At 43.2% G+C, this 16,201-nt stretch overlaps 1 protein-coding gene across 1 annotated transcript in view; it reads left to right on the top strand.

Annotated features, from left to right (window-relative positions):
• LOC139467391 (uncharacterized) overlaps positions 1-12,066 on the top strand; it is a 35,548-nt gene extending 23,482 nt beyond the window's left edge. Inside the window, exons 20-29 of the mRNA XM_071248932.1 lie at positions 314-454; positions 759-1,687; positions 2,033-2,251; positions 2,969-3,048; positions 5,069-5,174; positions 6,036-6,189; positions 6,732-6,947; positions 7,943-8,090; positions 9,590-9,790; positions 10,202-12,066. Coding sequence (XP_071105033.1) covers positions 314-454; positions 759-1,687; positions 2,033-2,251; positions 2,969-3,048; positions 5,069-5,174; positions 6,036-6,189; positions 6,732-6,947; positions 7,943-8,090; positions 9,590-9,790; positions 10,202-12,066 — 4,059 coding nt within the window. The remainder of the gene's footprint in view (positions 1-313; positions 455-758; positions 1,688-2,032; positions 2,252-2,968; positions 3,049-5,068; positions 5,175-6,035; positions 6,190-6,731; positions 6,948-7,942; positions 8,091-9,589; positions 9,791-10,201) is intronic.
• Positions 12,067-16,201: the final 4,135 nt, after the last annotated feature.

The following is a 16,201-nucleotide window of genomic DNA, read 5'->3' on the forward strand; positions in this document are numbered from 1 at the left end:
TGGCAACTGTCGCTCCATTCTGTAGTTATAACATAAACCGCATCATCTACCTAAAGTGGTGCATTTGATGATATTAAATTGCCTATTGTTCCTCGGCGGATGGTTTTCAAGAAGAAACATTTCACACTGCCAGTCTCATGATATATTGGTTTATGTAGAAGTTACAAACCGTGTGAAATAGGTTTCAAAAATGAATTTAATCAAACTTTAAGAAAGCGTTTAATGGTAAATGAAGCTTATTATGATATCTAAAATCTGAAATGCGTTGAACTATCTGCGTTGATGTTTACAAATATATGGCGTGTGTTCACAGAAAGACATGGATCGGCGAGGGGAAAGCATGGTCATCCTCCTCTTCTGCATGTGTGTTCCTATAGCCTGGAACTGGTTCATGGCGTTCATGAAGATACTTTTTGGAGGAAAGGACTGGCCCTCGATAAAAACTGTCTTCATTGTAAGTCAGCATCTGCTTTATGGATTTGAGAGTTGTCACAAGCCACTGAAGTCCAATTGCAACTAACTGATATAAAGAAAGTGAAGAAGTCACTCTGTAATTTAATTTGAAAATTTTGATTGAATCTTCTTTGAATTAAGCCATTGTTCGAGTTGGTGTTTCCAGTTTGTTTGGATTCTTTTTCACTCGTTTCGTTTGGCAGAAATGAATGGTCGAAAATCTTGACATTTAATTATGGAAGTTTAGGACATAATGAAGACTTTCTGTGTTAATGGTTTCATCATAACATATTTTTTATTTTAAGGTCACAATACTAGAGCTTCTACAGACCTATGGCTACAGCTTGTTTGTGTTCAAAGTACTTCCCAACACAAACTTCTTTTGGGGGATTATCCTGACGTTCGCCATGTTCCAGATTCCGAGTCTTCTTAATGTCATAATAACAGAGAAAAAACTCAAGCCTGAAGTATGGGACTGTCTGAAAATTTTCTGTGCCGTAATAGCCTTTGTGACACAATTCGGAGCAGTGTGTTTCTTCACGATGACTACCTTTATAAACGATGGCAAAAACATTGAAATAAACGGCGATAATGATGAAGACAGCAAACAAACTGAGGTCATATTCACACAATTTGACTGGCAACTTCCTGTGAGCCTCGTGTTGGTGTCAATTGGATGGTGGGAAAACTTTCTTTGTGGTGACTGGTCAATATTTGGAAAGGTCAAGGTCTCCTTCAAACAATGGCGATCTGTGCTTCATGAGGTTCGTGAGACAACCTATTTCCTTGTGGGCCCTCTGAAGATCGGTCTCGCTATTCTTCTGGCTAGATTCCTAACGAAAGGCAACTTTGTTCTCCCAATAACTGAAGAGGATGTGGAGGACAAATCTATTCACCACCTGACTTCCTACAGCTTGATGTATCTTCAGATTGGTTCTGGCATCGTCGTCACGTATCTGGCTGGGATGGCGTGCAAGTTGCACATGCAGAAGACGGCGTTCGCTCTTCCTCTTCTTCTCTCGACGCCTATAAGCCTGATGCTAGTGTATCTCCAGTACCGCTTTCACTTCCTCCCAAGTAACTGGCACGTTGGCGCGTGGTGTTTCCCGGAGGAGTTTAAGGACATGGCACTTTACATTCCTTTAGGATGTGCAGGACTACTGTGGATTTCCTACTGTTTCATCGTCTCTCATGTCTGGTTCCCCGAATGTGAAAGAATGGCTAAGATTGAAAAGTAAGTACGTGTGAGTTGTGATTTACGCTTTGAGGAATATTTCAGTCACATCACGGCGTGTCAGCTTGATGTTGGAATAAAGGCCGAAGTTATGCGGGATTAAGGTGTTTACCAACTTGGTGAAACCTAGAAACTGGCACGCCTAAGGGAAACAACTCTGCACAGAAAATTGCTGTGCACGTGTTTCCAAGTAATCACTGTGCTTACGGTTTAACATATGTGTATGCATGTTGCAGTGTAGTAAGAATTCATGATGCAGCATGACAATGGCGAATATACATAAAAGTAGTGATGTACATGTATTTTACTAAATAGAACGTGATGTTTTGCATTCTTTTATGACAGGCTCTTTGTTACACCCCACTACGACGGAATTTTCCCCGATTTCAACCTCACGATGCGACGACGCTGCAACGACAAAGAGGTTCGCAGCAGTCAGCGTCTTGCAGGGGAGGGTGGGAAGGTGGACGTGGACGACTACGTTACGCCGATGGTGTATGTCTGTGCTACGATGTGGCATGAGACGCGACAGGAGATGACCCAGCTGCTGAAATCTCTGTTTCGGTAGGTGTAGTGTTGAACCCCAGCATGTGAGGCAGTATGGTTTTACGCCGCTTTTAGCAATATCACGGAGGAGGACACTAGTAATAGGCTTCACATATCATACCCATCTGGGGAATCGAAGCCAGGTCTTCGGCACCGCCCAGCACTTCATGACAAAAAACAGGGTCACTTATATTATGTTGGCCTTTTTATCTGGAATTCTATATAAACAATGACTTTCGAGGCCTCGATGATAGAATGAATTTGTTTCATTATCGAAGTGTCGTTATATCCGACTTCGCATTAACTATGCAACATCAGAATTAATGTTGAGTTTGTGAGAGTTCTTATGTTAAGGATTGAGCGTGGGTGAGTGGAGAATAATGCTTAATGCAGCATTAAAACGTATATCGGTAACGGTAACATCAAAGTACCTTTTAGTAGACTTTTACCACTTTGATCAAACCTAAGGACGCGGGGAAGGTGCTGACAGGCCAAGGGTCAATATCTTGGACTCGAACACACGTCCAGCTGATGCTGGCAGCCACAGCGTGTTACGGTGCTTTGGCTACATGTAACCCTTTTAGATGGTCAGATCTTTAATCGCCCTGCTGGTTTTAATTATGTATGTTATGATTCTGGATATTCATTGGCAGTGCTGACACTAATATTCACGTATGTGTTCCAGACTTGACTACATGCACTGTGCTGACACTAATATTCACGTATGTCTTCCAGACTTGACTACATGCACTGTGCCAGCAAACTCGCCCAGCAACAGTTCCATATTCGAGACCCGGATTACTTCGACCTCGAGAGTGAGTAGAAAGTAGTTCGGCTTCCGACGTACATACAATACCCCGAGCAGAACGCAGTTGTGATATATAATTACACAGCGTTCCCTACACCGCCAGATCATGCCGCACGTTGTGACATGGCGGCCAATTTTGAAAATGTCTTTCGTACTCTCATTGGAGAAAAAATGGAAACCTTTTTCCACGTCTTTTACGATAGTTTACCAGACCAAGTATTGCTTCCTCTGTGTATGGATCTGAGAGCATCTGGAGGATTGAGGCGAGTGTAGATCTTTTGTGGGTAACTGACACGACATGTCCAGCGCTCTGTAGTGGAAAAAACCGTGAAAATATATGTGAAAATAATTATTTGAGTGAGTAGGATTCTCCACCGCTCTAAACAGGATTCTAGAAATATCTCGTCGCGATATAAAGTGGTTATCTTTGCATCTTACATCCATAGTTGAACGAACACATCGATACAATTGGACGGGTGAACCCAGCAGCCTTCAAAACTGAAATATTTGCTGTCAACAGTAATTCTGTAATACTTCACCGTTGCTCTCTTTTAACTAAGAATCACAGAATAATTTGACCGTGAGTCGTGCTTAATTCTTCACAAAGTTGTATGACGGGCGACTAAAACTAATAACTAACTAGGTTTGTGTTCAGCCAGCTTGATACTGACTTCGCCCTTGCTATCTCCTATGGATATAAATAGCTCATAACAAGGCTGTAGTTAACTTTAACAAATATTTGTACAAGTATCACTTGTCCCCAACTTGTATTTTCATGATTCAAATAAAGCTGTCATCTATTAACCCCCCCCCCCCCCCCCCCCCACACACACACACACACACACCACCCGCCCGGCTGGCTACGGCACTGAATAACCATTATATTCTTAAGTGCCTAATAGCGTGCAGGATCTTGGTATACTCTATGTAAATGGCTTTATATATAAACTGATTTTTTTTTTTACACATGGAAGTGACGACGTCAAATATTAATAACAATTTGGGATAATAGAGTGCTCCTAGGCATAAATGAGCGTATTTCATCTACGACGGACAAGATATTTTTGGTGGGGAAAGCTCACAGTATCAAACGATTGTATATGACATTGAGTGCTCTTTTTATATTAATTATGCGGTTACACGGTTAAAGGGTAAAAAAACGTTGTTATGTGTGTCTAACACACCTGTATTTATGTATGTATCACGCACACTGATGTATATAGCTGTCAATTATACATGAGCATCCAGTGATTGATGGAAAGGTCTAGGTTTCTCAAACAAAGGCTCAGTTGGTGCACCTTTCTTAAATAGGATACCTGCCAATCATAATATTAGTCCGGAGGACGGTGTATTCTAATCGCTTAAACCACGCGATGTCAAACTAAATTTTAAAGTTGTTTTGTGTGCCTCACGCTGTCGTGCCAAGATAACTTTGTATTTTTAACATATTCTTGACCAGTTACCACTGGTCTTCACAAACATAATGCCAGTCAAGAAATTAAATTTGTTTCCCATGAATTTATTTTGCCAAACTAACTGGGTAGGGAAGGCGATGTTATTACTTACAGTAAACTACGGTTATAACGAACACGCTTATAACGAACTGACGGATAGAACGAACTTACTTTTTGGTCCCGACTGTTTGCTGTAGTTATGCTGTATATATGCTTATAACGAACTACGGTTATAACGAACTAAAATTAGTAGTCCCTTTGAGTTCGTTATGACCGTACTTTACTGTATTTTATAAAAGGTTTCAAATCTATAACAGTAAACTTGATTCGATGTACCGCGTGACCCCTGTTTGAGGAAAAGATTTATATCTGGTGCAAAAACACATGTATAACATGAAAAAACAAATTGTTCATTAACAGTGCCTAAAATACACTAAAAGTTAGAATATTTAGCAGAGTCGATTGTACGCCTCTGACTTTATCATGTAAGCCATGATACGTCATTATTCCTCACTGTGATGGGATTCTAACATATTGTGCTTGGAAAGGTGAACATGTGTTGTACGTTTGCAGTTCACGTCATCTTTGATGATTCCTTCGAGCTGGATGAGGAGAAGGACAAATTTGTGCCCAACAGTTTCGTGTGTCAGTTGATGGAGGTCATGGAGGATGCGGCAAGGTCAGTTGGAAGAAAGGGCGGAGTAAGCATGGTGCAGGGTGGCAGGGGGCAGGGTGGCATGTTGCAGGGGAGCAGGGAGCAGGGTGACATGCTGCAGGGTGGCAGGGGGCAGGGTGACATGTTGCAGGGGGGCAGGGGGCAGTGGGACATGTTGCAGGTGGCATGTTGCAGGGGGGCAGGGTGACATGGTGCAGGGGGGCAGGGTGACGTGTTGCAGGGTGGCATGTTGCAGGGGGGCAGGGGTCAGGGTGACATGTTGCAGGGGGGCAGGGGGGCATGTTGTAGGGGGGAACAGGGAGGAGGGTGGCATGTTGCATGGGGGAAGGGAGAAGGTTGGCATGTTGCAGGGGGTCAGGGGGGCATGTTGCAGGGGGTAGGGGGCAGTGGGCAGGGAGCAGGGTGGCATGTTGCAGGGGGGGCAGGGTAACATGTTTTAGGGGGGCAGGGAGCAGGGTGGCATGTTGCAGGGGCGCGGGGAGCAGGGTGGCAGGGTGGCATGTTGCGGGGGGGGGGGGGGCAGGGAGCAGAGTAACATGTTGCAGGGGGCAGGGGCAGGGTGGCATGTTGCAGGGGGGCAGGGTAACATGTTGCAGGGGGGCATGTTGCAGGGGGGCAGGGTAACATGTTGCAGGGTAACATGTTGCAGGGGGGCAGGGAGCAGGGGGTGGGGGAGTGTGTTTGTAAATGGGTGTGACGCACTAAGTAGGAAGGTATGTGGCTCGATTAATTCGTGTGGAATCCAATCTAGCTTGTGTCACCAAAAGCGAGCCTATTGAATGTTTAAACGCTAGATATACCCCCATCAACGCTAACAGTCTGACAGTGACAGAACCCATATACCTATATTTCCCTCTGTTCCAGGTCTGTAGTGAAGGGTCCGATCACCATTCCGTCCCCCGAGAAGGTCAACACTCCCTATGGCGGGCGTCTTGTGTGGACAATGCCTGGACAGACCAAGCTGATTGTCCACTGCAAGAACAAGAACAAAATCAGGCACAGGAAGAGATGGTCACAGGTAAGACATAATGGACGCATTGCGTGCTTTGAAATAAACACAAAACACTGCATGAACCTGTGTCATACAAAAAGACGTTAAACGATGATACTTACCCTGCCTGGCACTCGACATTAAAGGGCTAAAACATAAAACATTGACTGGTCGTAATACAAACGGTATTATTCAAGCAAAACACACACACACACACACACACACACACACACACACACACACACACACACACACACACACACGCACGCATGCATGCACGTCGCTATATAAGTACAATAATCTTTGACGCGACGATAAGCCCCATTTCACCTCACCTCACCTTCTTTATAGCCAATGATGTGACAGTTTGTTGATAACTTAATTCCTATGTCAAAATGACAGATTACAAGAGAACTAATAACTCATAATTATATGACTTTTAATAATTTTCGAAACTATTTCGAAGCTTTTTAAGTTTCAGGATGACAGTTTACATGTTAGGCCAAACTTTGTTTGCCAGAAATATATTAGTAGTGTTTGATTTCACCTGCGTCTCCTGGTTGTTCCAGTGCATGTATCTGTACTACCTGCTGGGCTTCCGCCTCCTCGGGGGGAAGGGGGCCAACAAACAGATGGAGGAAGAACACATGGAGGAAGAGAGAAAACAGGAGGAAGGTCACGTGAGGAACAGGAAGAAGAACAACAAGAAGAAGTCGAAGAAGAAGCCAAAGGGAGTCCCACTGAAGACTCTGCTCATGCGCATGCCCCCAGATAAATACGAGAAGGTCAGTTACACTGCGTGAAAACATAAACGTACACGTGGGATTTCTGCGACGACTTTGTTTTGCTAATATTATTGTAATCAGTGTTATTATGCGTAAGATATTGGATACATGTTGATTGTTTTCCGCATGTTTATAGTAGAGGGTCGTCTATTGCTGCAAATGTATGGCGGTATAAAATAGAACCCAAAAAATAATGTATGTAAAGGGATGTGACGTGGTTAAGTCCCTTCTAGACTCTTTACATTAACACACTCTCTGTACATAGCGTATAAATCATTCAGTTATTGAACATCAATACGTTGTCCTCACCTTTTTGTGATGTATTTTTCGTGACGTAAATTCTTTGAATCCGTTTTGGTAAATATAAACGTCACCGCCAGAGAATAATAATTCTCGAGTATCTGCCGAAACAGATACAATTGGGCGTAAAGGGCCAAATAGTGATGAAAATAGATATGGAGGGACACTGAGTTGTAACAATTTCCAGAAGGCGAAATATATCACAGTCGGCCAACAAGAAATCACTGTTAACGATCGGATCCTGGCATCACCCCTTACACCGACGTGTTTGGTTTCTCGTTGAGACACAGACGAAAGCAGTTATCTGCGTTACCAGCCAATGTAAATCCTAAGTTTCCAAGATACCGAAAGTGTCATATCTTATCTCCGTTTGTCTGTCTTATGTATTACCGGTCCAATCATGATTGCTGCTTTTACCTACAATTGTACTTTATATATTGCTACTATTATTTTGTTTTTAACTCTAACTGCACATTTGAACGTATGTCCGACAGAATGATACTCGTCATGATACAGTAAAACCTCGTTAATCAGAATACCTCCTCACGACCGATTACTGTTGAAGTGCCTCATATACAGAGGAACGTGATTCCTTACCGAAGAGTCGTTTATCCAAGAACATGTTAATAGTGAAGATTTCACGGTCTGTCCGGTTTAACGGGGTTTGACTGTACAGTAAACCATGTGTATTTCAGATTCTACAGAAGGCGGAGAGCACGTACATCCTTACTCTGGACGGGGATGTCGATTTCAGACCCGGAGCTGTCAAACTTTTGATTGACAGAATGAAGAAAAACAGGAAAGTGGGTGCAGTCTGCGGACGGATTCACCCCATCGGATCAGGTAGTTAATCTCACATCAGATTTTTAATTCACTAAGTGTTTCAATTACATAGAATTTATGACACGAAATAACTCTTACTAAATTTTATTTATTTTATTATGGTGTAATGGATCACATAATGATAATTGCTCTCGTCTAGACCTATTGCAACACATTCATATCGTGACTAACATATCACAATTACTGCGGTCGAATGGATGGATCTGTCCGGAGAACGGAAGGTCAGTGGATCGATCGTCATGCCCGCGTCATACCAAACAAGTTAAAAGATGATAGTCGTTGACTCCCTGCGTCCTATATTCAGGGGATAAAACAAGGATGGATTCATGTTAAACTGTGGCATGGTATCTCAGTGGACTAGCACTATAAAACCGGCAGTAGTGCAAACCAGTGAAAACGACCACACACACTTGCATCATCTTCCCTAGGCAAGAGAGTTAACTGACTTTAAAAGTCCAGTTTCCACCCTTGCCGAGCTAGGCTGGAATTCCTGGGCTCGATCGTAGCGCCACCAGTGGGTATAACCAGTTATGTCCATTCTAATCCTCTCCTGTGGACCAATCAGATTCCATGACTTGCATTTATTTCAAACAAGACGATGGCGCCTAGTCAAGATGATCTGATCGAGAATCAAGATCTATGTTGTGATAAAACGGGTCTTACATCGCTAAGTGCATCAAATCACGCGAGCACCTTTATTAAAAACATAAAAATGTTTGGAAAATATCTGTATTTGTTGGCGTTGCACATGCTTTGCAAATCCTGCAGTTTACGAACCGGATTTCGATTTCGTTGCGCGATTTTAATTGGACTATGCATAGACTCGTTAGTCCAGCCAGAATTTAACTCCATAATACCAGCCTAGTTCGGCAAGGGTGGAAACTTACTTTTATAGTCAGTTAACTCTCTTGCCTCGGGAAGATGACTTGCATGCACGTCGCAATATAAGTGCAATATCTTCAGCGCGAGGTTTTGCCCCATTCCACCTCAACTCACTGTACTGAACGAGTGCGTGAGTAGGGGTTAACGTCGTTTAGAACAGTCTTCCAGTTATATCACGGCATATCAGTTCAATGTGGTAGGTAAGCCCAGATCGATACAAGTTGTAAACGTGTGCCTTTAAAATGAGATCCACGAGCACTGCATGGCATGGTGATCCACCCAGATCCCTAGAAGATCCGGGGTAGAACAGGTCTTCAGCAACCCATGCCTGCCGTAAAAGGCGACTATGCTTGTCGTAAGAGGCGACTAACGGGATCGGGTGATCAGGCTCGCTGATTTGGTTGATTATTTACAGACCGCCCGCATATAGCTTGAATATTGCTTAGTGCAGCGTTAAACAACATACAAACAAAGCATGCGTGGTGTTGTCCGCCGAAGCATCCTTATCGGGGTAAATCCGGGATTCGAACCAGCTGGCCCGGACACGACAAGTCGGCCAGCTGTAACTCTCACATAATGTTACATATCGTGTACTAACCACCCCGTCTTCTCCCCAGGCCCTATGGTGTGGTATCAACAGTTCGAGTACGCTATTGGTCATTGGCTCCAGAAGGCGGCTGAACACGTGTTTGGGTGTGTTCTGTGTTGTCCTGGGTGCTTCAGTCTGTTCCGTGGATCTGCCCTCATGGATGACAACGTGATGAAGATGTACACTACTAAACCTACCGAGGCTCGACACTACATACAGTTTGAACAAGGTATAATTCTATTTACTGACTGAAATTATGTGTTAGATTAGGGCAGTGTAATTGTTCTTATGGGCAGAGATGGAAACAAATTACAAACAAATGAATGAAATTTCCAGTAGCTGAGAAATGGACGTTTCTTTATGTGCTTCCTATTTACAACATCTGGATGGATTTGGGCCTGTTCAAGTAAGAAAAACATTTTATCTTTGCGATGCAATATATGCACAAGTATATTCGGACAAAGGGAACCCAAATATAGTGAAAATATACTTTTATATGATGAAGGAGCTTCGTCAGTGACGAAGCATAATGCTGATATGTATATATGATTGTGCTAGAATAATATCACAGAGACAACACGTACACTTGCGTTCGTATACATGGTTCAAGATAAAGTAATACAACATATTATACCCACAGGTGAAGACCGATGGCTCTGTACCCTCCTTCTCCAACAAGGTCACCGTATTGACTACTGCGCAGGCGCTGACGCCTTGACCTTTGCCCCGGAAACGTTCAACGAGTTTTTCAACCAGCGCAGACGATGGTCTCCTTCCACTTTGGCCAACATGATGGACCTGCTGTCTTCCTGGAAGGACACAGTGAGACTCAATGACAACATCAGCCGTCCCTACATCCTGTACCAGTTCATCCTAATGGCCTCGACCATCCTGGCACCCTCCACTGTCATCCTGATGATCACCGGATCCTACCACTCTGTGCTGGGTATCGGGGTCTGGTGGTCATATCTTCTGTCCATGGCACCAGTGGCGTTGTACATCTTCATATGCATGACACAAAAGAGCAATATTCAGATTGGTTCTGCTGCAGTCCTGACGGCTATATACACAGTAGTCATGATGATAGCTACAGTTGGAACTATCATCAGTATTGCTACGGAGAACTTCAACAGTCCGAATGTTGTGTTTCTGAGTGGATTAACTGCCATCTTTATCATAGCCGGTTTGCTTCATCCTCAAGAGTTCTTCTGTCTGGTGTACGGCGCACTCTACTTCATGGTGGTCCCCTCAACCTTCATTCTTCTAACAGTGTTCTATCTGTGCAACTTGAACAACGTGTCCTGGGGAACTCGCGAAGTTCCGAAGAAGTTGACGCCGGAGGAGGCTGAAATTGCAGCCAAGGCAGAAGAGGAGAAACAGAGGAAAAAGAGTAAGAGCTTCTTCAGCATCCTCGGACTCATGACCTTGGTTCAGGAGCTGAGAGATGTCATCAAAGGTTTAATGGGTCTTAGGAACGAGATGGAAAATGCCAACAAAGACGAAGAAAAACAAGAGGAAAAGAACACAGATAAAACAAAATCGGACAGACAAGACAGTGTAAGGGCTGAGAAGGTCCCGAAACATCCATCCGGCTGGGAACCCGACCCTGACAACCCCTACTGGCTGAAGTATGAGAAGCTTGGCAATGGTGGCGTTGATCACATTGATGAAGATGAAACGGAGTTTTGGAAATACATCCTAAAGAAATATCTCCACCCCTTAGACGAGGACAAATCGCACAAACAGAAGATCAAGGATGATTTGTTGTCCTTGAGGAACAATGTTGTCTTCATCTACCTAATGCTGAACTTCCTCTGGACCATCATAACTCTGCAGCTGCAGACAATGGAGGCACAGCTCAAGACGTTCTACATCATCAGCAAGTATGAACCTCTGTCCCTTATCTTCCTGTCAGTGTTCGCTATCGCCCTTGCACTCCAGTTCTCTAGTATGTTCATACACAGATGGGGGACCTTCCTTCATCTCATGTCAAGTACGAGAATAGATTGGCTGAAGAAGACTCACACGGAAGAAGACTTTGCCAGGTTTGTGATCAACGAAACACGACGGCTGCAGACACTGGAGCCGGATCTTGAACCTGACCCCGATTACGGTGATGATGACGACGACAACGAAGATGCGTTTACGTCAACGTTTAGCGACACGAACATTACAGGAGATGAGCTTTCTCTTCCTGATCAGGATTATTATGAGACCGTGCACCACGTGCGTGATCAGACAATACGCAGGCTGCGTAATCCTTCCCGTACCTCTGTCCCACTGTTACAGACAATCTTTGAGCAGAATTTGAAAACTATGCAAAACCTCCATAAATATAAACACGGGACTCTCGCCGCCAGGAACAGTGGGAACAGGTTGAGCAGGAGCGAGAGTCACAATCGCCGTGTTTGGCCGAGAGCGCAAGAATTCCGAGACAGGCTTTACAGCAGAAACAACAGAAATGACTATGATGATGACAGGTTCACGGGCGTTCGCATTGTCTAATGAAACTGTCAGTACTAAGTCGTCCGTAAATATATTTATGTTCTCCTGCTTCAAAATACGTGTTAATGACATCAGAAATACGTTTATATAGAGCATGTGGACAAGTTCGGCATTATATCAAACACGCTTAAAACGAACTGACAGATATAACGTACTAGTCTTTTGGCCCCGGCCATTTGCTGTATGAATGCTGTATATATGCCTATAACGAACTACGATCACTACTACCACTAAGATAAAGTGGTCCCTTTGAGTTATAACCATAGTGTACACTACCACCATTGAAAATTGGAACAACCACACACAAAAACTGGTATTTGCAATGATGGTGAAACGAAATAATGTTATGTGTTTTTGGTAAAGTTGACGGATCACTTTTACCTTTTTATTTCATCATCATTATTTTGATTATCATTCACAATCATGTTTTAATATAATACTGATGCATGGAACATTCTTAAATAGGATTGGGTGAAAAATTAGCATCCAGAAATCAACCGTTTAGGAATAGGTCTGCGAGAACGTTAGTGTCGGGTGGTGAGGGGACACAATGCTATTTTATGTGGTCCAACAAAAATCGAAAATCTTTTAAAATTTTGGTAATCGTAATTTTACGTAACTTGTTTGTTCAGACTGTCACATTGTGTGATTCATGTATACTGCTAAAAGGTTAAACAACTTTCAATATATGTACACAGTTCTCTGTCAATCATTCCACAGTCTTGTTATGTAGACCTTTCATGTAGATTTCATCCAGAAATATCGACCCCAAATCCTTTGTACGATATTCTGCTATCGTAACATTGAATGTTTATTAATTTATCAGAGGTTGATAGTTTATTGTATCATAAAATATCAAAGTTAATATATATGATGTGTATATGATACGGGTTAACAACAATCTCACCCAAGTGTACTATATCACTCGTTTAACTGCCGCTATAGTCCATGATAACAACGTATGTAATGCATGCCTTGCACAGTCCATGACTCGCAACGTGCGACGAATAGCTAAGATTATTCATTCCGATTTCTGACATTTCACGACATAGTACGGCCCGGGCTGGTGGTGAATGTAAGTCGTACCTTGTTAAATGCATTCTAGTGCTAAACTGTAAAATAAACTGCTATATATAACTGAATCTGTCTGTTATGTGTTCTAGTGCAAAAGACTTCTCTATTGTGCTTGTCAGTTTGAGAGATGAAATACGGAACATGTCCATATTGTTTCAGACCATAAATTATTTCTCTTTTCGGGCCATTTAGTCGTATACTTTCTTGTTTAACGCCTGACTCAGCAATATTCCAGCTATATGACGGCGGTCTGTAAATAATCGAGTCTGGGCCAGACAATCCAGTGAATGACATCATGAACATAGATCCACGCATTTGGAATACTAGTAGATGCCATCATCAACAAAGTCAGCGAGCCTAACTACCGGATCCCATTGGTCGCCTCTTACTGTCATATACATTGTTGTGTATTAGAGTATGGTCTTACGCCGTTTCCGGCAATGTTGATGTCATGAATGGATGCCAACAGTTGGCTTCATATACTGTACGGGAATCAAAGCCTGGTTTTGATTTTGTAGTGATCCATGCATCTATTTGTCACAGCTGTTTTGCCTTTGACGTCCAATGGAATCTGCTTCGGCAGATAATCGAGACTGAATATTCTCTTGCGCTAGCGTTATATATTTCATGCAAACTTGTGAACATTGGCATTGATTGTCATTGTGATGAATGTTTGTCGGGTTAGTTTACGTATTTTGTTGTTATAATGTCATTAAAAATCAAATTGAGATTTGCCAAAATATATACGTTCTCCGTGACACTTTAAAGGGGGAACACACAAACGCCTCCATGATTTCATAAACTTGGTCTATTATAGATTATAATTATAGATTATGAGTGAGTGAGTTGGGTTTAACGCCGCTTTTACCAGTATTCCAGTTATATCGCGGCGTGTCAGCTTAATGTGGGATGAAAGCCCGAAGTTTACCACTACCACTTTTACCACTTCGGTGAAACCCACGAGCACTGGTATGGTGTTGACAAGCCTAGAACCATAATCGCAGCGAACCGGGATTCGAACCCATAATCATAGTTTTCTGGCGTGCCCAAGGGAGGTAACTCTGCACAGCGAATCGCGGCGCCTTAGACGACTGGGCCACATTAATAGATTATGAGATAACAGGAACATCATTACAACAGTAATTCGGTTGTTCTTTGAAGCGGCCGTACAATATCGACCAATGCCTTCAGAGGTATTCGCGGCACGATATAAAACGTCAACGTCAGAGAATTACCGTTATCCGACGAAACAGATTCCATTTGGCGTAAACGGCAAAATATAACCTGATAATAAAAGACGTCGAGTATGCACCAGTGAAGTGGCAGGTTAGATATTTAAGGCGTTACAAAGGCCAACCCTAAGTGAAATAGACAATGTTCACATGGAAACAGTGAGTGCGGAAGGTGGTACTATTGCAAGGATTTTACTGGTCGGCGATTGTCCCTGAAGAATAGTATCATGGATTTACCTCACTGGTGTCCAATCGGGATCACTCGGCTTATTCCGTTAACCACATAGTACCTCGGGCAGCCATGGCGTAGGGATATTGCGTGGTGTCACTGTAAACTACATATACTGACCGACCCATCCGTTCTTGGATGATGGCGGGTTTTGAGAACAACTTTTCTGTGGTTGATAAAAATTGTGTTTATACATAATATCCAGTAACGTTTATGTAAAGGTCACGACTGCAGCCAGGTTGTTACGTTCTGTGACAGTCACCTGAACTAGTGAAACTGGAAGATCGAGTTTCAATATGGACTCCTTCCAACGCTGACCGAGATTACCTTTTGGACATGGATGGGCTATAAGGCCAGATTTCTTACTGTTTTGGTTTACGGATTTTGGTAGGGAAACGTTTGGTTGGTAGGTCGAACAAAATGCATTCAAAAACATGTAAGGCCTTTATCGGATTATTATGACTGGAGCAGTTTCCTCAACTTAACAAGCTAAATTCATACAACTGTTCGCAGACATCGGTTTATTTTATTCATTCGGTGGCATTATGAATGGTTTTGGAAGTTTTCCAATAGTTGCTATGAACCCGTTCTTGGATTATACCGACATACATTTGCCATAACGGTCCTTCGGGTAATGTTTGGGATCAAGGTCATCGGAAGGAGCACACTTTAGTCCTGGCCCACAAGGACACAGGCCGTGGTAATTTGGGGCAGCGTCGGAGTACTGCAGCCTGAGTGAGCACCATGGGGCGTCGATAGTTTTGTAGGACAAACAGTAGTTGACCTCAAGAGGGAACAGTTGGCGACGTCGCCCCAGTGCAGGCGTGATGGAGCAACACAGGGCGGTGTTGTTACAGTCGGCGTTTGTCCGGCATTGTTCCCATGACGTTGGCTTCCAGTCGTCTGTCTGTAAATAGAGTGCAAGAAGATGTTGATGCTTCCAAATCAGCAAGTCTTTCTCATGAATGGAGTGAGAGAGTGAACTTAACGTCGCTTTGAACTGTATTTTCATCAGTTATATCACAGTGCGTCAGCTTGATGCGGGAAAAGAAGCCCGAAAAGTCCCCACTCAGCAATATTCCAGTTATATGGCGACGGTCTGTAAATAATCGAATCTGGACCAGACAATCCAGAGATTGATATCATGAGCATCGATCCACGCAATTTGGATACGATGACATGCATCAACAAAGTTAGCGAGCCTGACCACCCGATCCAGTTAGTCGCCTCTTACGACAAGCATAGTCACCTTTAACGGCAAGCACGTGTTGCTGAAGATCTATTCTACCCCGGATCTTCACGGGTTAAATTGTACAGAAGTCAACCTTTAGGTATCATGCATTATTAAGTGATTTCGGCACATATGGTGGCATATTCAGAAACAATAGTGAGAAATATTATAATTCTTCTCGGTTGCTGAAGACCCTTTTCTATCCCGGATCTTCACGGGTGTGTCCGAAGTGAAGCAGATCTTAGATGTTTGCTACAGTAACTTTAGTCAACTCACGAACACGGGTATGCTGCTGGACCTAGAAGCATCAGGGCAAATCTAGGATTCGAACCCACGATCGTAGCATGGAAGCATGGGGTACAGGGGGGG

The sequence above is a fragment of the Haliotis cracherodii genome, unplaced genomic scaffold (genome assembly GCF_022045235.1).
Source record: "Haliotis cracherodii isolate W230 unplaced genomic scaffold, xgHalCrac1.p SCAF_1, whole genome shotgun sequence".
NCBI classification, from domain to species: domain Eukaryota; kingdom Metazoa; phylum Mollusca; class Gastropoda; order Lepetellida; family Haliotidae; genus Haliotis; species Haliotis cracherodii.